The sequence below is a fragment of the Drosophila navojoa genome, chromosome 5 (assembly GCF_054131105.1).
Source record: "Drosophila navojoa isolate 15081-1374.11 chromosome 5, UAZ_NAV_1.0, whole genome shotgun sequence".
In the NCBI taxonomy this organism is placed as follows: domain Eukaryota; kingdom Metazoa; phylum Arthropoda; class Insecta; order Diptera; family Drosophilidae; genus Drosophila; species Drosophila navojoa.
In genome coordinates, this window is record NC_142893.1 from 12048125 (window position 1) to 12072978 (window position 24854).

A 24854-nucleotide genomic window follows, 5' to 3' on the forward strand; every position below is an offset into this window, starting at 1 on the left:
CAAGCTCTGCTCTACATGTTATCCGTCTCACTCTCGCTCACTCACTCTTCGCTCTTCAGCTCATCAGCTCAGGCCTTTACTCGAAGCTGTTACATACACGTGCATTAAACGCATACACCCTCGCTTACACATTCGCAATGGATTCATCGCCAAAAGTCGTTTTACACGACACTTGCTGCCATTTGCTTAGTTGATCTAGCTATATATATATATATATCTATAGCTATATTTATTTATGTATGTTTTGTTTGGTTTTTGCTTTTGTTTTTGTATTGTATTTTTTTTTTTTTATATTTATTGTCCGCTGCTGCCATCTGCGATGAATTTAAGCTTCGTAGTCGACGTGTCGACGGTTACTCTGTCAGTCAGCTCGCTGTAGCTGGGCAAACCAAAAGCAAAATTCGCATGCGTCGCAACAGCGCTAAGCCGGCCGTGCATGCAGATTCAAAATAAAATACTTAAATAAATAAATTAATAACAAAATAAAATACAAAATAAAACTGATACAAGTATAAATATAATTTGCGAACAACATTGAGACTAGCAACGAGACCAAAGCCGCATAAAAGAAAAATATATCAAGAAGTGAACAAAAGGTTCCTCGTCGCGTCTGCAATATTTTGCATAAGAAACCAATTTGCATAACAAGTGTCGCGAGTGTGTGTGTGCGTGTGTCTATGAAAGAAGGGCTAAAGTGCGTATAAAAATATAATAGTGTAATCATGTCACAACAAGAGCAACAACAACAACAACAAAGGCAGCCAACAGTGCCTTCAATTACTGCTTTGTTCAATCAGCAAATGCATCGAGGGGAGCAGCAATCGAATTGCAAATTGCAGCCGAACGAGAAGAAAATAATGAAAAGGTGTGATTAATATAGTTGAATATAGTTAAACGTATTTAATACCAACACATTTATCATTAAGCGTCAAAGTGACAAACAAAAAATTGGCAAGTTCGCTGCAGTTGCGTGTGCTCGACTGCATAATACTCGTTCAATGATTCAATTTATTCAAATATCTAGCATTTTTGGGCATGTGAAAGAGGCCAATAATGATTAAGCTAGAAGACATATCAATTTTGGTTTTAATATGACCAAGGTATGATTTTTTTATGCTTTCTTATACAGCAAGCTTTTAAGCATAATTTATTTGCTATTAATGCTAAAAGGCTTTTCCGTAAGCTTAGCTGTCAAATGTGGAAAATTCTGGCTACTAAAGTGTGGAATATATTCAACTAGAAGGATTTGACTCGATGTCATTGAGTGTAGAAAAGTATTAATGGACTAAAAAATAATAATAAATAAAAAAATAATAATAATAAAAAAAAAAAATATATATATATATATATATATATATATATATATATATATATATATATATATATATATATAGATATATATATATATATTTTTATTTTCGCATTTATATTTTCATATATTGACTAAGCAGTAAATGTTAAGCAAAAACCACTTAGTGAAAACACCAATTTGAAACGAATATTAAGATTAACATATTTTTCAGTTTAGTAGTTTGTTGTTTGCAGTAGGAAATTAGCTTTAACCTTTTTAACCTCCAACTCCAATACCAGAACAAAGTTTTCAATCTCTGTCAAAATCACATTACACCTAACCAATATACCCCACACACTTCCTGAACAAATAATTTAAAAAAAAAAAAATACGAAAAAAAACAGCTACAAAACAAAAACAAAAATCAAATAAAAGATTTGACACACATTCGCTGACGGCTTTGGGGCATTGCGTATACGTCACGTGCAACAGCTTGGCAGCTTTTATTTATATTCATTTTACGTTTTTGGCGTCTGTTTATTTTCGGCACAGCAAAAGCTCTGTGGAAATGGCATAGACAGAAAAAAGCTTGATTGAATTCGCATTTGTTCTTTTTGTTGACTAAACAAACGAGTTGAAGCCGATTAACAAGCTTGGCCAGGCCAGGCCAGGCCAGCCAAAGCAAGCCAAGTCGCTCAGAGAGCATAATAAATCATATGAATGGGCACAACCAGAAATACTCAGACATGATCACACGATCATTTAGTGGCTCAATGGCCCAGCGAATTTCTGTCGTCTGTTAACCCATTAATGACCAAATATTGTTAATCATCAATTTGATGGCATTTGATTCTCTGATTTGATATTAATTCATTGGCCATTGGCGACATTAACATAGATAGATATCATTAAATACATCTGGTTTGGCTCGACTTCAAAACGACGCCGCAAATTAGAAAAGCAATGCCAAAACGCTTCCCGAATCGTTAAAGTCAATGCCGAACACTGTGGGAAAAGCCTCGTGAAATCAATCATAAAATTTTCCGCTTTGCACATGAAATGGACGCGAGAATGTATTGAAGTTCAACAGGTAAGTTGCACCACAAGAGGTAAGTACGAAGATCTTTAGCTGTAATTGATGCCAACTGATGAATTGCCTGTCAATAATGGGGCGTGACGCTTAAGCAATGGAATGAATGCTTACAAGTTTATCTGTCTACATCTTTATGTAATAAAGCATCTTAGTTGACAATTACAATTAGATTTATTAAGATAATGATGACAGCTGAAGCAAGAGTGAAGGATTTATAGTTTGGCAATGTTAGAATAAATGGTTAATGACTGAACAGTGTCATTATACATACTTAAGAAAGTATTAGCATCTACATTCTATATAGAATAGAACCTTTTTTATTCAGATAGCCTAAAGTTCTACAACTCAGAACTTACTCAAAATTTAAAATAATTATAATTTATAAATTCAAATTTATAAAACTCTTGTCGCATAATTTAGAACACTTTGATAGCTACATAATTAGGCAATTAAAAGATCTTCGATCTTGGCTTCTACACACAAATCGTCTGTGCCTAAAGCATATTAATTGAATTCTAACTAAATACATAATCTGCTCGCATTAACTTTAAATATCACTTTTTGTTTATAAATTCAATTTGGAGTTGGCTAAATATTCTACTGGCCTCGACATCTCCACAAGGCAGCAGCCGGTATATGCGCATGGCAGAGGTCATTCAAGCTTTCAGTCATCTGCTATAATCAGCAGCGAGACTTCCGCCAAAGAAAATTTTCTAGCTAAGCCTAGCATCATTTGAGTTTGGCTACAAAAAGGCTACATTGGCATTACTCTGGCTAAATTTTTATAACACATATATATTTTTATTTATATTTAATAATATAATAAAATATTATTTTATATATTTTAAATTTTCTGATATCTCAGTTAACGGTTCATTGCTCTAATTAAATTGTTGAAACAATTTAATTAGGCTAAGATCACGCTAGCCAAAATGACTTCGCTTTGTTTACTATGTTATTGATAGCCTAAAATGATAGCGTATAATATCAGCATTGAAACAATGATCTAATAGATTTTACATTTTCATTCATCTTTTGTGTTTGTTAATATTATGACAAAATAAATTAGTTAAGCAGAACTGCGACAAAATTGGAATATTCAATGCTTCAGTCGAGGACAGGAGACAGTGTTGTGAAGTAATGCATAATACATAGTTTATAACTATTTACCGTTTATTTGTAAACGTATCGAATTTCAAGGGCTTTCAATTCAATGAATTCTGTTCAAATATATAATTCCGTTTTCAATAACAAGAAAAGCACGTATAAACTTAATTTATTTAGGTTATATTTGTACACAAATATTAAAAAACTAGTCTATAAACAAACATATATTCACAAAACTGCTTTGAAGGGCGCTCAGGTCTTTGTTCTAAATAGAGGAATACCAGTTATTTAAATATAACAGTCATAACAAACGTCAACTCTTATACAGCTCTGCCCAAGTCTTATACTAACAAAATGTTCAGCACACATTCATTTGCATATACGAAAGTTACCGCTTCAAAACTTCGTTAGCTCTGCTTACGTTACATAATGCCTTGCCAAAAATAACAAAAAAGCTTACGCAGCACATCTCTATTGCTTATCTGCAGCGTGCGTAACCTTCCGCAGCAGCTACACGTCGAAAAAGCTCGCTGCGCTGGCGCACACTCAAACGAGCGCGCTCTCACGACGTCATTCGCTCTCGCGCTCGTGAGCTGTTCGGGTATTTGCTGCGCGCTCTCTCTCTCGCTCTTCTTACAATTGATAAGCAGCAAAGTTTCGGCTCGTCGACTGCGCTGCTTTCAGTAATAAGCAACAATAATACGCCATGGTGGCTGAAGCTCGTTTTTCGTTGTTGTTGCTGTTGTTGTTATTTTGTTTCGCGCTGCCGAAGTTGAACGCGCGCGCCTTTCGCTGCTGTCTTCAAGAGTTTTAATTGCAATCAAACGATCGACAAAAGCGCAGGTTAGTTCCCAGTCAGCTGCTTCGGCAAGTGCGTGAGTGTGTGTGTGTGCCAGTGTGTGCGTCAAACACTAATTAATTAGAAAACTTGTTTCAAAATTTCATCAAAAGTGCAAAACAAAATACTAAGAGAAATTTAAACTCTCTTCACGTGGCTGCTGCTGCCGCTGCTTTTGCTGTTATTGTTGCTGCTTCTGCTTCTGCTGTCACTGCTCAAAGACATCTTTTTGATCTATATAAAAAGGCATCCAGTGCAAAGACCGTTCAGTTTTCATTGAACACCGCAGTTTGTGCAATTTGCCGTTACCGTTCCATCCGATCCAGAGCCTTTTTAGGTAATTACCTGTTCTAGTTCTTGTCTTGTGTGCTAAGCAAATCTTGTGACTTAATTAACAGTTCATTTAAATATGTTGCGTGTGGAATGCTGATAGCAGTCGCCAGCGAAAATTGTGAATCGAATTGCAGAGCTCTAAAGTTATTCATATCCAAGCTTATCGTATGTGCATATTCTTGTTGTTGTTTGTATTTTTTGGGGCCTGGCCTTTGTCGGCCTAGACGCTATCTACAGTTGCTGCTTTTTATGTACTTAATATTGATTAAATGGCATTTAATTGTTGTTGTGCGCCTACTTGAATATCAAAAAAAAACAATGTACAAACACACGCCTTACACCAGACCCAACCCGACCCGACCCGACTCTACTTTGTTCTACCTTCTATCCCCCCATAAACAAAGTAACTTAGCAAGTGCTGGCGATTTTTTATACATTATTATTATTATTATTATTGTAGCTGTTGTTGTTGTTGTTTATTAACTACCGCATTATTGGCTTATAATTATGTGCATTATTTTGCATTAAATGCAATGGGTAATAAAATCTTGCACGTGGGAGATAGCGCATAGAATTATAAACCATCTTATATAACAAACAATATTTATTGGCAAGACTTTTGAATCGCATCTGAGGTGAATTTGAATTGAAAGAGAATATATACATATATAGATAGAGATATAGGTACTGAAGTGAATCGAAATTGATTTGAAATGGTATACAAATATACAGACATTTATATATATATATATGTATTATAAAGAGAGAGAGAAAGAGAGCGGGACGTACGCCGCTGATACGGCGAGCTCAAAGTTTTTCCGTCAAACACTCATTTCAGTTACTTACAAGTACTTTAGCTGATTTCGCACTGATATTGCACTAACACTCACTGAAAAGTTATTTATAAAAATATGCCGAAATCGTATTAAAATAATATATATATTTTTTTTTAACTTTACGTGCAATCGCCTTCAATGCGACAGCAAAGTTTTTATTTTTAAAACATTCAGACTTCAGCTCTTTGGAAATATTTCGAAAATACACAAATACATACATACATATATAAATATTGTATGTGTATGTGCAGCTGATACTTTTGCTGCTCTGCGTCTATAATATAGACTCTATATGCATGTTGTTCCAGTTTTTTTCTGTTTTTTCTTTCTTCTTCTTTTTTTTGGGTTCTATAAGTGTTATACATGTGTTATGCACGCATTTCTTGACAAATGCGCGCGCTATTCGCGTTCCATTCGCCTCTTATCAAAATTACCATTAAACTAAAAAAAGATTGCAATTTGATTTGGCGCAGGGTCAGCAATTCTACCAAATGCCACACTTGATAACCAAATAGTGCATATGCCACTAGACTAGACTAGAATCGTACGATCCACAAGAGACTCAACTTCAGTTGTTCAATTTGAATTCATTTCATTTTATTTTATTTTATATATATACATATATATTTTTTCATATTTACTTCATAATCGCAGCGTTATGTCAATAGTTGCTCATAATTCACACATTTAGCATGTTTATAATAATACAGCCATGAATTTTATCTGAATGCCAAATAAGAACAAACACCCAAAAAGAGAAAATGATAATACAAAATTATTTCATTCGCCTTGCGGCTCAAACCCAGATAAAATGTTTATTTGCGTCTTTTAAAAAAGAGCTAAACAAATATGCAAGCAATGAAATTCTTATTTATTGACTTACAGTTACTCTGTAATTTATTTGCATAAATTTAAGAAAGTGAAAAGAAGAATTTTATAACTGGAACGGCGATGCAGGAAATAATAAAAGAAAAGAAAAATAATAAATTAGCTAAAAATAGCTAAAGGAAGTCGAAATTTGTGGATCGCTTCAGCTGAACTTATTAATATATATTATATGAATAAATAATTTATTAATAATATATATAAATAATAAATAATAATATTATTAATAAATAATATAATATTATTATTAATTTAATTTTTGCTTTGCATTCTAAATTATAAAAGTAATAAACAAATTTTCAAATTATTATTTTTCTGGTCAAATATAATTTTTAGATTAAATATAAAATTAAATTATTATATAAAATAGAAAATAATATCAAAATAATATAAAAGCCACGATAGAGGCTTAAGATCTTCAAAGCTGTGCAACAATATGCTTAAGCAATATATACAAAATTCAGTTCTCTATCTATGCTAATCTTAATGGCAAGAAATAATACTCTGTCGGTTATGTTTGATGTCTATGATAACAGCTATTCTTCTAGAGCACAATTTAAATTTGAATATAATAAATGTTTGTGGGAAAGATATCAGCTGCTCTATATACTTGCCGAAGAGTCCGATTCATGTTAACCCAATTATGTTGGCCTGTGTAGTGCTGAAAAGAAGAATATATTAGTTTGCCATTGATTTTTACTTAAGTGAAAGCTATTCATATAAAATATTGCAATATCTATACCATCAACTGGTTCGAGTCGAGCCGGTTTCAGCTGCAGCAGTCAATTTCTTTTGTTTGTGAAATCAAACCACGAATACCCTATAAACTATTATTGTCGCTAGTTGGCTCAACTACAAGAAGTGAACTAAACGTAGTTATCAGTAGAATAGCAGGAAAATTATAAATTAATATTTATTAGATTATTTCAACGATTTTTTTTAGTATTATCTATCAGCAGACTTTTCAATAGTTTCTTTATCAACGGCTAAAATGCGCTAAATATTTTTTCAACCATTCGCAGCACTTATGACTATTATCTTTTATTATTATAAATCAAATTATTTATATAATTTAGTTTAAGTGCCTAGTCCCAGATATTCCGTAGACTAGACACTTAGACAAACTTATCAGCAGCTAAAAATTCCCTAATTTGCTTTTAGCTTTGGCTCTTTCCGGGCCTTCCTCACTAGCAAAATGATAATATAGATATGATTCAAAAACTGTCAGTAATTTAGTATAGCTTCTTCTATTAACATTTATAGGGTATACATAGAACATTACTTTACTGGATTATTGTTAATATAACTTTTATTTCTGCTTGCAAGCTATATGAAGTTCCAACAACTTTCCAGCTTTAGTATACCTTTTACTAATTCTACAAAGAGGGTATAAACCCTTGTCAGCTTTGCAATTTTTAATCTACTTTTAAGTAGTATGCATTCACAAGGTACTTAAACCTTAGACATCTATAAGTTTTTATTATAGCTTATACTATTAACCAGACTTTGATATCGCCCTTTTACTGCCCGAACTCACAGGGTATATAGATCTCTGACGTTGACTTAGCTCAGTTCAGCACGTGTTAACGCAATTTATTTATTTTCTAAATTATAGGTATACCTTACATATTAGCAGCTAGCATTTGAGTTTTGCGATATTTTCCACTGCTATATATATCCATAATTATTCGGAATCTTCTTTGGTGGGCGTGTTTTGCCCATACTTGGATGTTACTCGAGCAGAGAGTTATGTAAGCCGTGTGACACCTGACGTCGAGTCTTGGGGTTTTTAATGGACGAGCTAATTGAAAGATATTCGCAACTTGTTAATTTGCACCAAATATTTTGATAAATCCATCAGTATGTAATGGAGCTCATCGAATCGAGGCACACGCAGGCCTCAGACTGTCCCATATGGATTTTTGATAACTCAATAAATGTGATTATCATATGCCTGCTAAAATGGAAGATTTCGCATGACAATTGAGCTATTTCGTGTGGTCAGGTGTCACATTCATCAGTTGACATATCATAGGTTTGCTACACACCTTCTTCCATCTTGATATTCTGAGACAATGTGACATTAAGTATACGCACGTGATAGAAACTTAATTATGATTGTTATTGTTGTTCTATCTGAGACCTACTCCGATGAGATCAGCCGTGTTTTGTAATGCCAAATGCCGATCAATTAAGTAACCAAAGTGACAGCATTGAAGGCCATTTCTATGCTCTGTCCGCATTCCAGTCAAGAAGCTCATAAATCTGACAGCTGTGCGTAGGGGACCTGTTCTCCGATTCGAATTGGATTTTGTTTTACTGCCCACACTTTCAGAGTTGACTTCTGATTTATGGCCGTATTATCGAGAACCACTTACAGATATTCGCGCTGAATAATATTACTTTATGGCTCATTGCAGAGGTTCTGATTAGAACACAAATCGATTTTTATTGACATCTCTCTGCATTAGCCAGCCAGCGGCTTTGAGAACCTAGGGCAATACGAGTGCCTGCCTTCTGGTAACGAGTACTGCCAGCAGGGTATTGTAGATAACATGATAATTAAAGCACGAGTCGCACTCAAAGCAAATAGTTAAGTCGCTAGCCGAGTAATTGCAATTCATATAAACTTATTAATAATTTAGCAGATAATCAAACTTGCATTTCCATCACGTAGAACTTAATGAAGAGGGAACGCCCAACTACTACGATTGTTACTATGGGAATTACACTATAATAGTAGTAGTAATAGTTGTAGTAGTAGCAATAAAGTAGTTGTATTGGTAGTAGTGGTTTGAGTGTTACAATAGTACTTAGTTTTATAGTAGTATTAATAGTTATGGCAGCAATGGTAGTAGTAGTAGTAGTCGTAGAAAAAGTAGTAGTAGTAATACTCATAATAGCAGTATAAGTAATTTTAATAGTAGTAGTAGTAGTAGTAGCGGCACAAGTAATAGTAGTAGCAGCAGTAGAGTAGTAGTAGTAGCAGCAATAGAGTAGTAGTAGTAGTAGTAAAAGTAGTAGTAGCAATACAAATAATAGCACTATATGTAATTGTAGTAGTAGTAGTTGTAGTAGTAGTAGTAGCAGCAGAAGTAATAGTAGTGGCAGCAGAAGTAATAGTAGTAGCAGCAGAAGTAATAGTAGTAGCAGCAGTAGAATAGTAGTAGCAGGTATAGCAGCAGCAACAGGAAGTTTTAGTTATAGTAGTAGCAGCAGCAATAGGAATGTTAGTTTATTGTAGTAGCAGCAGCAACAGGAATGGTAGTTTTAGTCATAGTAGTAGCAGCAGCAATGGGAATGTTAGTTATAGTAGTAGCAGCAGCAACAGGAATTGTAGTTTTAGTTATAGTAGTAGCAGCAGCAACAGGAATGGTAGTTTTAGTTATAGTAGCAGCAGCAGCAACAGGAATGGTAGTTTTAGTTATAGTAGTAGCAACAGGAATGGTAGTTTTAGTTATAGTAGTAGCAACAGGAATGGTAGTTTTAGTTATAGTAGTAGCAGCAGCAACAGGAATGGGAGTTTTAGTTATAGTAGCAGCAGCAGCAATAGGAATGGTAGTTTTAGCAGCAGCAATGTGAATGTTAGTTATATTAGTAGCAGCAGCAACAGGAATGGTAGTTTTAGTCATAGTAGTAGCAGCAGCAATGGGAATGTTAGTTATAGTAGTAGCAGCAGCAACAGGAATGTTAGTTTTAGTTATAGTAGTAGCAACAGCAACAGGAATTGTAGTTTTAGTTATAGTAGTAGCAGAAGCAACAGGAATTGTAGTTTTAGTTATAGTAGTAGCAGCAGCAACAGGAATTGTACTTTTAGTTATAGTAGTAGCAGCAACAACAGGAATTGTACTTTTAGTTATAGTAGTAGCAGCAGCAACAGGAATTGTAGTTTTAGTTATAGTAGTAGCAGCAGCAATGGGAATGTTAGTTATAGTAGTAGCAGCAGCAATAGCAATAGCAGGTAATACGAGTCATCTATTTCAAATACAGATAGACTATCAGTTATACGAACTGAACTTGGTTATATAGACTAGACGTCTTTTGATACTGATAACAAAGAGATAAGCTGTTGGGGGTCTCTTTCTCTGCAGCTCAGATCTCGTGATAAATTCTTGGGTGCTTAAAAATAGTTGAAATATATTTCTGTGAAGTTTAGCGCTATTTCGAGGTTGACAGCCATCCGTCTTCTATCATGTGAGTGCGATAAGGCCCACACACACCTTTACTAACCCTGTCGGCTGTCTTGGCCAAAAGACTCTGCCTATGTCTTCTGGCCATGGCTATCTAGGCGATAATACGAACACTCGGTGCGACACTCGCCTAAGACATTTCGGGCCAGCTCAAATTTCAAACGGAGAATTTCGCCCAGCGGGGCCCATAAAAAGAATCTATAGCCCCACTGAAGTAGCATGCGCTGGCGCTTTGTTGGCTTTAAACGTGTTGCGCAATAAAACGTCAACGCTTACCGCTGATAATAATGCCATTGATAAGCGCCATACAGTATAAACAGCAATAAGTCAGAGGCAGCAGCAGTGGCATAGTATACAGTGTGTACTAAAAGTGTGTGTACGTTCGAGCAGGACGCTGCCAAACTGCCTAACTGCCTGGCTGTTTGGCTGTTCAATGTCATGCCCAGCGCTGATCAATAGAGCTTATCAGCATATTAAGTACTGGCCGCAGCCCAGTCCGTGGCAAATATCTCTAATGAGCTGAATTAGTTATCAATGTGACATGGAAACAAGATGCAGCGCACTCTGAACGCGACAAGCGTATCAAAACAGATGCGCTCCAATAAATAGTAGATATATCACACACGCCAATCGGGAAGTGGAAACATGTTATTGCGCCATCGCGCTGTCCGTCTCAGCTCTCAATGAAAAACATATTATATTGTCTGTCGAAAATGCGATATCTAAGCGATAAGGTGTATGTGTGTGTGTGTGTGCTGACATAGCTGTCTGATCACTTAACGCCAAAATCCTAATTAAGTACTCAATTATCAAGCAATTATGTATGTACATATCTATGTATGCATATATGTATGTGTGTGATTGTAGACAAAACTCATTTTGGGATTGAATTGGTTGTTTTCATTTTCGAAGTGGTATTATCGCCAGATATCTCGTATCAATCTTCTTAAGCACCTCTCAATTAAAAAACTTGACCCACTACACTAGTTGACTTCAGTTTTAGAGGTGTGATGCCTCCGAGATATGAGATTAGTATGCTCTACTTGAGACCATTATGATTGTCATTAGAAATATGTAAGGTTGTATTTGAGATAGCGGATGGTATAAATATATACAAATATATTGTTGTCTCTTTTAACTTTTCATCTCACCTTTAAAATTTTTATTAAGAACACAGAGTTCTGTTAAAAAAATCGCATTAAGAAGGTACAAAAATAAATAAAAATTATATATTATATACTATATCTAAATATAAAAAAATTTATAAAAATAAATAACTATAAATATCCACAAAACAGTTACATATAAATACATACGTATACAAATATTTAGCTATAAATAAATTTAAAATATATATTAAAAATATATATCAGTGTGTTCGTATTAGAAAAACTATTACAAACAATTAACATATTCATATAAAAATTGTAAAAAATAAATTAAACTAAAATTTTCCATTCATCAGCATCCGAAAAACATTAAAAACAAGTAAGAAAGCTCTAGTCGAGACTGCTCGACTACGAGATCCCCTGAACCCTACAAGCAACTGATATTTCAATAATAATTAGCACCCACACACGCACTCATGCAAACAAATACACGCACACACACACACTCACATATACAGGCGATTGCGCTTGGGTTGCGCTGCAGTGTTGGCAATATTAGGAGAACTTATTTGTTGAATAATTTAATTTCTAGACGTACGATCGTAATGAAACTTTCAGAACGTATTCATATTGTTTAAATGTATGTGTATACCGAAGCACAAGTCTCTAGTATTTGATATACGACTTCTACAAAGATGATGGTGAGGGGGTGGATATAGGGGCGGGGGGTAAATTTTAACAAAAACCGAAATTGTATGACATGCGTCTTAATATACATTTTAAATTTGGAGACTCTAGCTTGAAAGATGTAGGAGATATAATTATTTAAGTGATATTCGATAAGGTTTTTTATCGATAAAAAAGTATCGGAATGAGTTATCGTTTTTTAGTGATAAACTCGATCTGCGCGTGATATATACGGACATTTTAAAAAAAAGTTGAAGTCTCTAGCTCTTGTATCTTCTGAAATCGACGCGTTCAAACATACGGACAGACAGACGGACAGGGCTAAATCAACTCAGCTCGTCGCCCTGATCAAGAATATATATACTTTGTGGGGTCTGCCACGCCTCCTTCTGCCTGTTACATACATTTTAACAAAACCATTATACCCTGATTTCCCATTTTCAATGGGTTCAGGGTATAAAAAGTCAAAACAGCTAAAAATTTCCTATTTCTCTGTGAGCCGTTAAAAAAGTCAAAAGCTTTTCGATTTACACAAAAAGCGTCTGCGTGAAAGCTTCGCAAAAGCTTCTAACGTAATCCTCTTAACAAGTTGCAGAAACAAAAGTCTACATAAAAGCTGTAAAAAGCTCGCGCTCGATTCTCTTTGAAAGTTCTCTCGCTGCACAACATCTCTGCGTTGAGGCTTATCAATGGCTACTGCTCGCGGCACAATTCCTTAGATTAAACCGCCAATTAAATGTTAATTAACACATTTATTCCTATTGGAAAAGTTGTGATTTCTTATTTAAAAATAGAATTATTCATATCTGAATCCAACGCTAATCGAATCGATTCGCTTTACATGCAACTAATTCATGATTTGCTGCGCTACTGCTGCGTGATCCTTCCGGGCAAATCAATTAGCAAATTGTTTGAAGAAATAATTAAAATGACAAACAAAAACTTATAAATAATAAAAAGCTCACGATTCCCGCTATAGATAATTGATTTATTTGCATAGCGCACACTTTGGACATAAATTCAAACAACTTCGGACAAGTTCCGTTTGGGCAGCACAGCTCTGATTTGATATGGTTTTTGTTTTTTGCCTTAGGCAAAAACGTGCTTGGTTTGCTTAATGATATAATGGACATTGTTTTTCAATTGTTATTACGTATTTTTGTATATTTCGTAGATGAAACATTTAGATACATTTCCCTTGCCAAGACGCGTGAGCTCTTTCTCGTGCTTTTACTTTGTCTCTTTCACTCTTTCTCTTTGGCTCCCACACACGTTTATGTCTTTGTCAATCAGTTAACATAATATTTACGTTGGCTATTCGCCAAACGTTTCTCGTAAGCCCAGCAAAAGACAATTACAAATATTATCATTGGGCATTTGTGAAAAGCGCTAAGCAGTTAAGCAATTCCCATGCGCATTCACAGTTGCAACTGTTCGATGCGTAGACACTGACTATGAAAATAAAGTTCGTTTACTTGCATATTTGCCATATAAAGGTGTTATTTGCCTAAGGTATATGATATAGTATGACATATACTGGCGAATTGATGGGGATTTTATACATTCAACTTTGTATTAAATCAATAATTGAACTAGTAGCTATATATGTATATATAATAATACGATTATTTATGAATTACTAGATATAGAAATATAGAGAATTAATTTTTAATGATATAGTGGGTATAGGAAGAAATCAGAAATATGGGAACAGATGTATAGGTAAAGATTCAAGATTACAAATAATGTATAATATAGTAAACACATGCAACTGAATCTGGGATGCTCTGTAATAAGTAAACCGGAGATAGCATTCTTTACCAGCTGCTCTCTATTTGTGTCAGCAAATATATAAACAAAAACAAGATTAAATTTAGAAATATATTCCTGTAAATTTTTAACAGAGGATTTAAAGACATTTCCTCGTATGCACTATATATGTTTCACAATCAACTCGAAATACCCTCGTCATACAAACATTTCCCATTGGCATTATAGCTCGGCGATTACGAATAGGTGGACGAGCGCAAACACTTAATACATTTGTTTTTATGAGAACGGGATTAAGATCAGAAAGGTTATCGTGTTCAGATTGTGCAATAAAAAAAAATATATATATATAAAAAAAAATTGCAAAAAATAAAAATGAAATAAACAATAAAAAACATATTATTTTTAGCCACATGCCGAGCAAAAAACCATTATATATATAATATATATAAATACAAATATTATAAATGTGAATATATATGTACATGATATAGATTGCATATCAGCTCAGTGTTCATTCAGAGCATGTGGCTTGGGTTACTTTTTCATTTGCTCAATTGAAGTGCAATGACGATTGAGACATTTAATGGGGCATTGCGTGCACGACTTTGATAGACGAGTGCCACAGAATCAGATGCGAATTGTTGCACTGATTTATTTGCACACATTGCGTGGCACGCAATTTGCAATTTGCCACTTGATATTGTTGCTGCCGCTGCCGCTGCCGCTGCCGCTGCTGCGATTGCGTCAGTGTTGTTGACTGACAGCGACCGATACGCTGATAGGCGCTGCACTGATTGATGCCGCCCATTGATTATTGATAAAGCGAGTAAACGTTTTTTTTTTCGAGTGTAAATATATTCTTTATATATGTATATATAAACATTCTTGATTAGTAGCAACAAACGAGTCGATATGGAATTCTCGATCTTTCTATTTGTCTGCGATTCAATCTCTGTGTCCCTAAGCTTAATCTTGAAACCTTTATGAACTAGAGCACTGAAGTCTTCCTTTCAAGTTTTGCCCACTTTATACTCTACCCTGATAAAATAGTTTGGGTATGCTCAATATTTCTATTTGCTTTTTCTACTATTTCCATTCGTATTCCAATTAATATTCAAGTAATGAAAGAGCTATTGAATTTCCTTTAAAGATCTTTTAGCATTTATGTCATTAGCAATATATATATAAGAATATAGAGGGATAAGCTCCATGGATGCATACATATGTGTATGCTTAAAGATCATGCATATCATATTAGTCTTCATCTAGGTACGCTTAAGGCATCTCCCAGCCAGTCACTCCCCACTAAAGCCTTGCTCCTTATTCTTGCTGATAAGTAAACCTTTTAGAGTGCGAATTGCAGTAAACGTCACACAAGTAAATACTGTAAATATATGACTGTTAACCTATTGCTGATAATTCAAGCCCATTCATATAGTCGGAGGAGCTGTTGGGGCAAATAAGTAAATGATAAGAGCAGACACTATTTACTTGTATTGCTTTTATTTTTAAATATAGCTCTCGTAATAAGTGGAGAGCGCCGAGCATGTGCGCTTGTAAAACGTGCAGAGAGTGTGATATCTCTGCCCGAAGATATCTGGAGACGCGACTCGGTTCGTGTCTGGCTGCTCAGCATCGAGAAGCGAGCATCGTTCGCTGCTTGTGGAGGATTTGCTATTTGCTAATTTGCCTCTCCTAGGGTCTCTCGCGTCTAAAAATGGGTGGCGTTTGATTTACGCAGAAGATATATAAGTTGTCGCACTATGGATATATACATATATAAATATTTGCCAGTGACACTCCAACGCTCAGACTGACATTGACAGTGGAGCTGCTCGATCGAGTTTGTAACTCAGCAAAAGACATTTGCAAACACGAATATTCTATATATACATATTTATAGAATACATAAATACCGTTAGCATGAGTCGCGAGTGCTTGAATCGGTAAATATCTAAAATAAACTTCCATAAAAAACTTGTTGGTTATAAAATAAAAAATTATACAGACTGTGCTTTTTTCTCAATATTTTCAAAAAACAAATTACGCAAACTTTGGCACCCAATTTGACCTTCAAATGAACAAAATGAGCAAAATATGGTGCATAAAATAAATAGAAAACAGTATTTGTTTAAAAAAGCATTAGATTCTGGAAAAAATATGGCTCTATAAAAAAATTATTTATATTTTAAATATGCCATTAAATTATTATATTTTGCCAGCTGAATGCAAGCAAAATGTAGAGAGTGTTGAGAATTTTCTTTAAAGAGTTGTCGGATTGTTGTAAATAATTTGTGATCAAAAGCTTTTTTATTTATTTATTTATTTATTTTTTTTTTTTGTAAATATCTAGAGGAAGCTATGAAACTTCAACTGTTTGCTAGAATTCAGCTTTGCAGCTATTAATATGTTTATAAAAAACTTTTGAAATTTCCATAAATTTTGCTTACGACTTTTGCGGAGCTATTCCTAAAACCTGCTTATATTATTTTTCATTTTTTTATTTTCTATTTCCAATAGTGTATATAAAGTATTTACTTTGGAATAGCATACAAAAGTTTGTCAATAAAATTATTTAAATATAGACTTTATGAAGAAGAACAAATGAATATTCGACTAATTATGTGTGACCCAAAAAAACAAACATGCGAGCAAATATATACAAAGTTTTTCTTATAAAATACTACAAAAATTATTCTTTGCGTGAACAACTTTTAAGCCTGGAATTTCAAGTTTAAAATCTAACGTTTTAAATTTACAAATATTTTACATAAAACAAATATATAAAATAATTTCAATTAGATAACTAACATATAGTTATAACATCTGACACAGTTATTTTTTTTTTAATTTATTTTATTTGCTCTAACGATTCCTCTAGCCTAAGCGGAGGTAATATTACAGCCTAGAGCTTTTACTTGAGACTCTAGCTGTTCTTTATCAGTTTTCTATATTCTCTATCAGCTCGGCAACAATATCCTGCCTCTCGCCTGGGATATCTATGAGCACGTTTAGCCATATGGCAGCTGAGTAGTTCAACCAGCAGACATATGCTTAGGCCAGCTGGTCTCTCAGAGAGTAGTTGGAAAAATCAATGCTGCAACAAGCAAATTCATAACAGTAACATCGAGCATTGCAACATAGAAATCAAAACAGCAAATGCAGCAAATTAGCAAAGCGTTCATTCTATAATAGAGACAGAGACATAAGAGTTCATGAGTGCTTGTGTGTGTGTGCGTAAGATCAAATTTAATTGAAAGGCTTAGGCATGGATGGCCTGCGACTAATGCTCGACCATGATTGATGAAGTTGATTTGATTTTGTGTAGGCGCCAGCGACTGTTTGCCTGCTAATGGCAGTTCGAAAAAAAAAACTGAAATAATAAACAAACCCGTCGAGTTGGCTAATTAAATGGTAAACGTTTCGCATTTCAGTTGTTTGAAGGTATTCAAAATGAAGGCATCGACTTTGGATAAAATCAGCTGCTTCCTGGCCGAGCTGATGGGCACAGCCATTCTGGTGTTTCTCGGCTGCATGGGCTGCGTGAAAACAGATCTCTTTCCCAACAATCATTTGCAGATCATTCTGAACTTCGGCTTCGCTGTGCTCATTGCCATTCAGTGCTTTGGTTGTGTGTCGGGCGCCCATCTGAATCCCTCAGTCACGGTGGCGGCGTACATCTATGACCTGGTCTCGCTGCCCATGGCCTTTGTCTACTTTGTTGGCCAGATGCTGGGCGGCTTCATTGGCTATGGTCTGCTGATGGCCCTGCTGCCGCCATCCACGCTGAATGTGCCCAACGGCCTGTGCGTGACCCTGCCCCACTCGGAGGTCAACAATCTGCAGGCCTTCGGCATTGAGTTCGTTGCCACCGGCATTCTAGTTATCGTCTGCTGCGGCGTCTGGGATCCTCGCAATGCCAAGCACCACGATTCGGTGGCCATACGCTTTGGCCTGGCCATTGCCTGTTTGGCCTGTGCCGCGGTAAGTTCATCGTCTCACACATGACTGAGAGAGGAGATTTATTCTGAATATTCATGAATTTTCCTTACAGGGACCCTTCACGGGCGCCAGCATGAACCCAGCCAGATCTTTCGCGCCGGCGCTCTGGAACGGCAACTTCCTCAAGCACTGGATCTATTGGCTGGCACCGTTGAGCGGTGCTGGCATCACGGCTATCGCCTACAAGACCGTCTTCCGGCGAGAGGTGGTGGAGGCCCAGGTCGTCTCCGACGAGAAATTGCGTCAACTGGAGGACGTTCAGCTCTCATAGACAATTGTATAACAATGTGCCAAAGTTGCCCCACTGTACAGGGCAAACACACACACACACACATACACACTTAATGAAAATCTAATTAGTTCTAAGCTAAGATCGTTATCGACGACTTCTATGTTAGAGCAATTGTTGTACTGTAATAGAAATCATCGATTAATAAAGCATATAGAAATCTTTTCTATCTCGAGCAAGTTGGGTTTCTTCAGATGGACTGGGTGTGAAAATCATTAATAATATATATATATATATTACAATACATAATATATATTATAATACATAATATATAATAATAATAATATATACATACATAATATATATATTATAATACATATATAAATAAAACACAAATTGAAATATAGTAAAATGTTTTATTTTACTTATTTAAATAAATCAATAAATAATAAACCGTATTTATTTTTATTTATTTTCAAATTAATATAAATAATGATATATCCTAAATTTTTATTATTTATTGATTTTTTAAATATTTATTCAGTTCATTTGTGGCAGCTTATAGCTTAAGATTATATGCAATTTATATGTCAGTCTATACATCATATATCTAGGACTTATATGACGACTTATACGCCATATATTTAGACTTATCGATAGCAAATTCACACAATAGTATTACGACTTCTTTATGACATGGACGATCCTGTCTAATCATGAACTGTGGATGCCTAAAAGTAGGCCAGCATTGGGTGTTTCGGCAATCATGACTCAAACGTTCTGTGCGATAACTGCGCGTATTGGCCAGGTTGAGGCGCCATATTCATAGATCTCGGTTTGATAAGATTGGGCATTAAGTGGCACGCCGGGTGGCAATGTGGGCAAGGAATTCTCAGAGCTCGAAACATGATAAATTATCTATTAATTTGAGAATGGGGTTGACTAGACAATGACAATAGCAAATAGTGAAAAGCCCCATATCTAAGCGAAATAATAAAACAAAAAAAAACATAAAATTCTCATAATAATTAGCATTAAGGTTTTATAATTCATATTGATTGATTAGGGTCCAATTTAAAGTCGAAACCTTGCGCTGCTCGCAGCCAACACTAGGCTAACTAGGCCCACGAGCCCAGACAGTTGGCTCAGTTGTATTTGGCCAGTATGTCGCAGCAGAGGTTAACCATTAACGTTTCCACCACCAGCTCCAGGGCGCGATGGCGCTACCTCAAGCTGCGGGCCGAGAATCGAGCGCGAGTGGCCGCCTTCTTTGGCGAGCTGGTGGGCACGGCCACGTTCATATTCGTGGCCTGCATGGGCTGTGTGACCACGCCCCTGTTTTTCAACTCACACTTCGAGCTGAGCCTGAACTTCGGCCTGGCCATTCTGATTGCCATACAGAGCTTCGGCTCCATTTCGGGCGCCCATCTCAATCCGGCCATCACGCTGGCGGCCCTCATCTACGGCGTCCTCAACTGGTACATGGCCATAGCGTACCTGGTGGCCCAGGTGGCAGGCGGCCTGATTGGCTACGGCCTGCTGAAGGCTGTGCTGCCCCTGAACGCCATCGTGGGCGTGGACGAGCCGGCGGGCGTTTGTGTCACAGTGCTGAGCAAGGACATATCGGTGCTGCAGGGCGTCTTCATTGAGCTGCTGATCACCTGCTTCCTGACCATGGTCGCCTGCTCGGTGTGGGATCCGCGCAATGCCAAGCTAAAGGATTCGGTGCCCATTCGTTTCGGCCTGACAGTTTCGTGCCTGAACCTGGCGGCGGTATGAGTGTGATGAGAGCGTATTCGTAATTCGTACAATTTCAATTTCGATTCCCACAGGGCCTGTTCACTGGCTCCAGCATGAATCCGACCCGCTCGCTGGGCCCGGCGGTGTGGAACAATTCCTGGCAGAACCACTGGATCTACTGGGTGGGTCCGCTGGTTGGCGCCGCGATCACCTCGATCATCTATCGATTGGCATTCAAGGGCCGCAGCGAGGAAGTGCTTGAGCTGCGCACCTCAAATGCCCAAATCAACTTCATTGATAAGGTCTAGCGGGCGTGTTTAAGCTATATTAGCTTTAGGTGCAGTTTAAGTTTAATATAATCACATTAACTAAAACCAACAAAGTCTGCGACTTTAATTTATTTCTCTTCCGATTCCCTATGCTAGAGAAAACGTGTGCGATATGTTTATCAGCCTGAGAGGCGAAACTATTGCAGTGACAATAAAACGAGTGCTATAAAAAAAAATATTGTTAAAAATCTGACACTAATTAAAGTCTTGTATTAAAGAAGGTGTCTCAATAGACCGACAATCGATAAGATAGCTCGACGTCAGGAAAGCTATCAGATATATGTTTGTACATACATAGACATACTCATTTATGTTATTAAGATCAGCAAATTAGAGTTGTCTGGCTTGCCGAGACGCCAAGGTCTATCAGGGACAGAGTGGAAGAGTAGTTAATCTACTACTTTAAACTGTTCAACGTGCTTAAAGGTAGATCAATATATATATATTTTTATTATTAGTATTAATATTATCATTTTTTGATGCATTTGATAACGCTCGGAAACGAAAAACCCAGCCAACAAATGCCACATGACTGGACATCAGAAAAGGGATTTCAGTTGTAGAAAAATTTGTCAGTAATTCAGATAAATTGTCTCTAGGTAGTTAGTAATTTTTTAATTTTTTAACAGTTCAGTTTTATATCTTCTCTTTCTTTTTTTGCTATGCTTCTTCTTCTGCCCTCTGATGTACGTCATGTTGATAGATAGATTGTGTCAATATCATTTTTGATTGATATCCTAAAAATGGCATAAAACTAAGCCTATATAAAATTCCTTGAACGATCTCCAAGAAAAACCGACAACAAATAAAACGTGAAATTATGTGCCACATAAAGGGGAACGGATAGAAGTAGCGTAATATTGGTTAGGGTATATGCTAGTCGTGTCAACTCTTCACTCGAAATGAGTTTAATAATGTAATGAACAGAGAGTCGAAGATTGATATAATCTTGACTTGATTTAAGTTAAGCTTGACTATAAGCTTATATTCAACATAATAATAATTCAACATAGAAGAACCTTGCAGACATAGTCTTAGGATTGGCTGGGGTATACATATACATAATCATAATATATTAGAATAGGTTAGGGTATATAATAGTCGTAGCAGCTGTGCAGCTATGCTTAATCACATATTCCAAATGGATTTGCTAATCAGGAATGTTATTGGGCATAAATGCATATCACTGAACGGAATATAAAATAAAACCAATTTGTTTCTGAAGTGCTTTCCAACAGCTTTAGAGATGGTTATCAAAATTTTTAATAGTTCAGCAGACTAGGGTCTCAAAATGTGGGTCTATATGTACATACATACATATATATAGGAATATTAAGAATTAAGAACATATGTATATAAGTAGAGTTAGCTGATAATTGGTTTTAGCATTTGATAATTCGATAATTGATAATGGCCCTTGTTGAAGATTAATGCCCATTGCTGGAATGTAGCTGTGGGGGGGGCAGCGGGTGTGGTATATGGAGTATTGCAAGTACCTGTCAATGGGTTGAGTAGCAGCGTTAATCGGGCAACGACAACCACCGACAACCAACGACAACCGACCACCAACGACATCCGACCACCGACGCGACGGTGCAGTCTCCGAGTCAGATTCGCTGTCTTCAGTTGCGCGTTGAACTGCGTGGGGTTAGAACGTTCCGATTGATATTTGTTAATCGACGTAGCTGACAGAATGGTCGAGCAAAAAATTAAGACGAGGCAAGTGCCCTCAATGCGCGCGTGCCTGCTGCAGATTTCGTGTTTGATGAAGTCCAGGTCCTAATCCAGATCTCTGTACGATCTCTGTTCCTTCTCTTGCAGGAATGAAGCGCTCCAACATGTTGCCAGATTCTTTGGCGAGTTTTTCGGCACAGCCATCCTGGTTTACGTCGGCTGCTTGGGCTGCGCCCATTCATCGTCGATCAGTAACTCTGCGTTCCAGAACTCATTCGCGTTCGGCCTCGCCGTGCTCATCGCCATCCAGTCCTTTGGCTGTGTGTCGGGCGCCCACATCAATCCCACCGTGACGCTGGCCAGCTTGGTGTACGAGCAGATAACGTGGTTCATGGCCATTTACTATGTTGTGGCCCAGATACTTGGCGGCCTCATTGGCTACGGCCTGCTGGTTGCATCGCTGCCCAAAGAAATGATGACCAACGAGCTGACCCCTAGGGGTGCTTGTGTGACCTTCGTGTCCGACAAGTTACCCTTTTGGCAGGGCTTCATCATTGAGTTCCTCATCACGGCTGTTCTGATCTGTGTGTGCTGCGGTATTTGGGATCAACGCAATGCGGAGCTAAAGGATTCAATACCAATTCGCTTTGGCCTCACAATTGCCTGCATAGCCCTAGCTGGGGTACGTATATTATGCCACGCCTCCACATTACAATTGTTTAATTGATTTGCCTTTGGGTCTACAGTCACAGTACACTGGCGCCAGCATGAATCCGGCTCGTTCGCTTGCTCCAGCTGTGTGGAATAATTACTGGGAACATCATTGGATATACTGGGTCGCTCCCTTGGTATCGTCGTTAATCACCTCAGTAGCTTACAAGTACAGCTTTAGAAGTAAGCCAGAAAGCGAAGGCAAAGTGAATACTTCGCAGCCGTAGTTAGCCTTGGTCTGTGCATATATCCCAAAATGTCACTGGGCATATATATTTACATAGGTATATATGTAAATATATATGCCCAGTGACATTTTGGGATATGTGATATATATATATATATATATATATATATATATATAAGAATTTTAGCTATAATTCGAAATAAAAAAAAAAAAAGTTAAGTATGAGCATGTATCACATAGTGAGTAAGAGACCTACAGAAAGTGTATATATTCTATGAAGTTTACATTACAAATGTATATTAGTAAAGCCCAAAAGAGTTCAAATTATGAAGTGTATTGATTTTCTGTTTGAATTGGTTAAAATTTGGTAAGCATAATCAATTTTTTTTTAAGATTATATGAAGAGAAACACCAGCGGGAAAACTTGGCTGAAAAATACCCAGGCCCTTAAATATATAGACATATGTATATTTTTATACATATATATTTTCCTTTAGAGACGAAGAAGTAGCAGCTCTGTTGCTATTTCAGATGGAGCCCCATATAATTTTTATCGAATCTTATCTTGTTGGCAGCATGTTACAATCGCTTCTGTGCCGTTAGCCAATAAATTATTTTAAATTACTTGTATTAGCGTATGTGATAGCTACGTAGATAAGACGCAATTTAAGAAATTTAAATTTCTCACATCTTAAATTTATCTTAGACATTCGTAGACATTAAAGCTGCACCCGCATGCCACATGCCATGGCCTGGCGGGGCAACAACTAATTGCTTCAGCGGGTGGATCATTGAGTACAATTATTAAGAGATGTGCACTTTTACATAGTAAATAAACATGCATACGTATATGTATTTATTTGGTCAAGTATAAAAAAAATAAAGCTTAGGGTTGGAGATACCTATTCCTTATCTCGGCATTTTCAATCGGTAGGGGTCGATAGCATGGTGTGTAGGCATAATGCCAAATTTGAGGCACAGCGAAGGCAGCTAATATTTGTCCGCCTAGCTGGAGCAATATAGACTCCGGATCGCCGTTAAACAGGTGTGGAATGAGCACTTTGGCTGGATTCATGGAGGCACCAGTGAGCTTGCCCTACAAAATCATACATTATGAAAACACAGCAGAGAGCGGAAAATCCAAGAGACTTACGCCTGCCAAATTGCATAGAGTAACCAGACAGCCCATGCGTAGGGTAACCGAGTCGAGAAAGCGTCCGCTACGCACATCCCACAGTGCGCTCCAGGCGAGTATCAGCACCGATGTGAGGAAGGTCTCAATGGCCACGATTTGTACATTGGACAGACTATCCAGTGGTTCCACAGTGCAAACGCCAAGCGTCAATCTTTGCGATAGCATTTCCAACAGCAGAAAGTATCCAAAAGCTGCTCCTGCCAACTGGCAGAAAACGTAGGTGACCATCATGCCGGACCCGATGTGGCCGAGTAGACAGCAAGCGATTGTCACGCACGGATTGGCATGCGCGCCCGATATAAATCCAAAGATATGCATTACCACAACAGTGGCCAGTCCGTAGGTCATGCTTGAGACTAAAGATCCGGCGGCATCCTGGTCGTTCATAGCACAGCCCATGCAGCTAATAATCATGAATACAGCTGTTGCGCTGAACTCGCCGAGTGCACGCGTGATTTCAAAACTATTGACTAACATTTTCGACCTCTGCAACATACAATTTGGTACCAGCAGAAAAAAATGTTTTATAGAAATCTATTTGTATGTGTGTACTGCTTGAGTCGGAATATGTTTATTTTCAAAAACAAATGTTGTGTACTCTGTATGATATCTATGCGTGTGCTTGGATGTATACAATAATGACTA

General features: G+C 36.8%; 3 protein-coding genes across 9 annotated transcripts; 2 read left to right on the forward strand and 1 right to left on the reverse strand.

The window, feature by feature from the left end:
• The first annotated feature begins 351 nt into the window (after positions 1-351).
• LOC108655010 (aquaporin AQPAn.G) lies at positions 352-23338 on the forward strand. 7 transcript variants are annotated; one of them, XM_018106671.3, is made up of 3 exons: positions 352-865; positions 22264-22798; positions 22863-23338. In XM_018106671.3, exons 1-3 carry the CDS (start codon positions 723-725, stop codon positions 23052-23054), a joined length of 870 nt encoding a protein of 289 aa, XP_017962160.1. In that variant the 5' UTR covers positions 352-722; the 3' UTR covers positions 23055-23338. The 7 variants fall into 7 exon arrangements, with proteins under 7 accessions (XP_017962160.1, XP_089117085.1, XP_089117084.1 ...); XM_089260959.1 differs by lacking the exon at positions 22264-22798 and adding an exon at positions 17577-18126 and having other exon boundaries at positions 365-865; XM_089260958.1 differs by lacking the exons at positions 22264-22798; positions 22863-23338 and adding exons at positions 17577-18126; positions 18197-18608 and having other exon boundaries at positions 380-865.
• LOC108655011 (aquaporin) lies at positions 19097-20852 on the forward strand. Its single transcript, XM_018106677.3, has 2 exons — positions 19097-20146; positions 20206-20852. The coding sequence occupies exons 1-2, from the start codon at positions 19538-19540 to the stop codon at positions 20419-20421; spliced, it is 825 nt and encodes a 274-aa protein (XP_017962166.1). The 5' UTR covers positions 19097-19537; the 3' UTR covers positions 20422-20852.
• A 495-nt stretch (positions 23339-23833) lies between the features above and the next one.
• Eglp1 (Entomoglyceroporin 1) lies at positions 23834-24853 on the reverse strand. Its single transcript, XM_018106466.3, has 2 exons — positions 24168-24853; positions 23834-24110 (listed from the first exon to the last, which is right to left on the reverse strand). The coding sequence occupies exons 1-2, from the start codon at positions 24702-24704 to the stop codon at positions 23901-23903; spliced, it is 747 nt and encodes a 248-aa protein (XP_017961955.1). The 5' UTR covers positions 24705-24853; the 3' UTR covers positions 23834-23900.
• Position 24854: the final 1 nt, after the last annotated feature.

Bases quoted from the DNA above. Each gene is read 5' to 3' on its own strand.
- LOC108655010 (XM_089260958.1), top strand. From the start codon at position 723: ATGTCACAACAAGAGCAACAACAACAACAACAAAGGCAGCCAACAGTG. The intron at 866-17,576 runs GTGTGATTAATA...TTCGCATTTCAG, and splicing joins GAGAAGAAAATAATGAAAAG to TTGTTTGAAGGTATTCAAAA. The intron at 18,127-18,196 runs GTAAGTTCATCG...TTTTCCTTACAG, and splicing joins CCTGTTTGGCCTGTGCCGCG to GGACCCTTCACGGGCGCCAG.
- LOC108655011 (XM_018106677.3), top strand. From the start codon at position 19,538: ATGTCGCAGCAGAGGTTAACCATTAACGTTTCCACCACCAGCTCCAGG. The intron at 20,147-20,205 runs GTATGAGTGTGA...CGATTCCCACAG, and splicing joins CGTGCCTGAACCTGGCGGCG to GGCCTGTTCACTGGCTCCAG.
- Eglp1 (XM_018106466.3), bottom strand. From the start codon at position 24,704: ATGTTGCAGAGGTCGAAAATGTTAGTCAATAGTTTTGAAATCACGCGT. The intron at 24,111-24,167 runs GTAAGTCTCTTG...ATGATTTTGTAG, and splicing joins CTCTATGCAATTTGGCAGGC to GGCAAGCTCACTGGTGCCTC.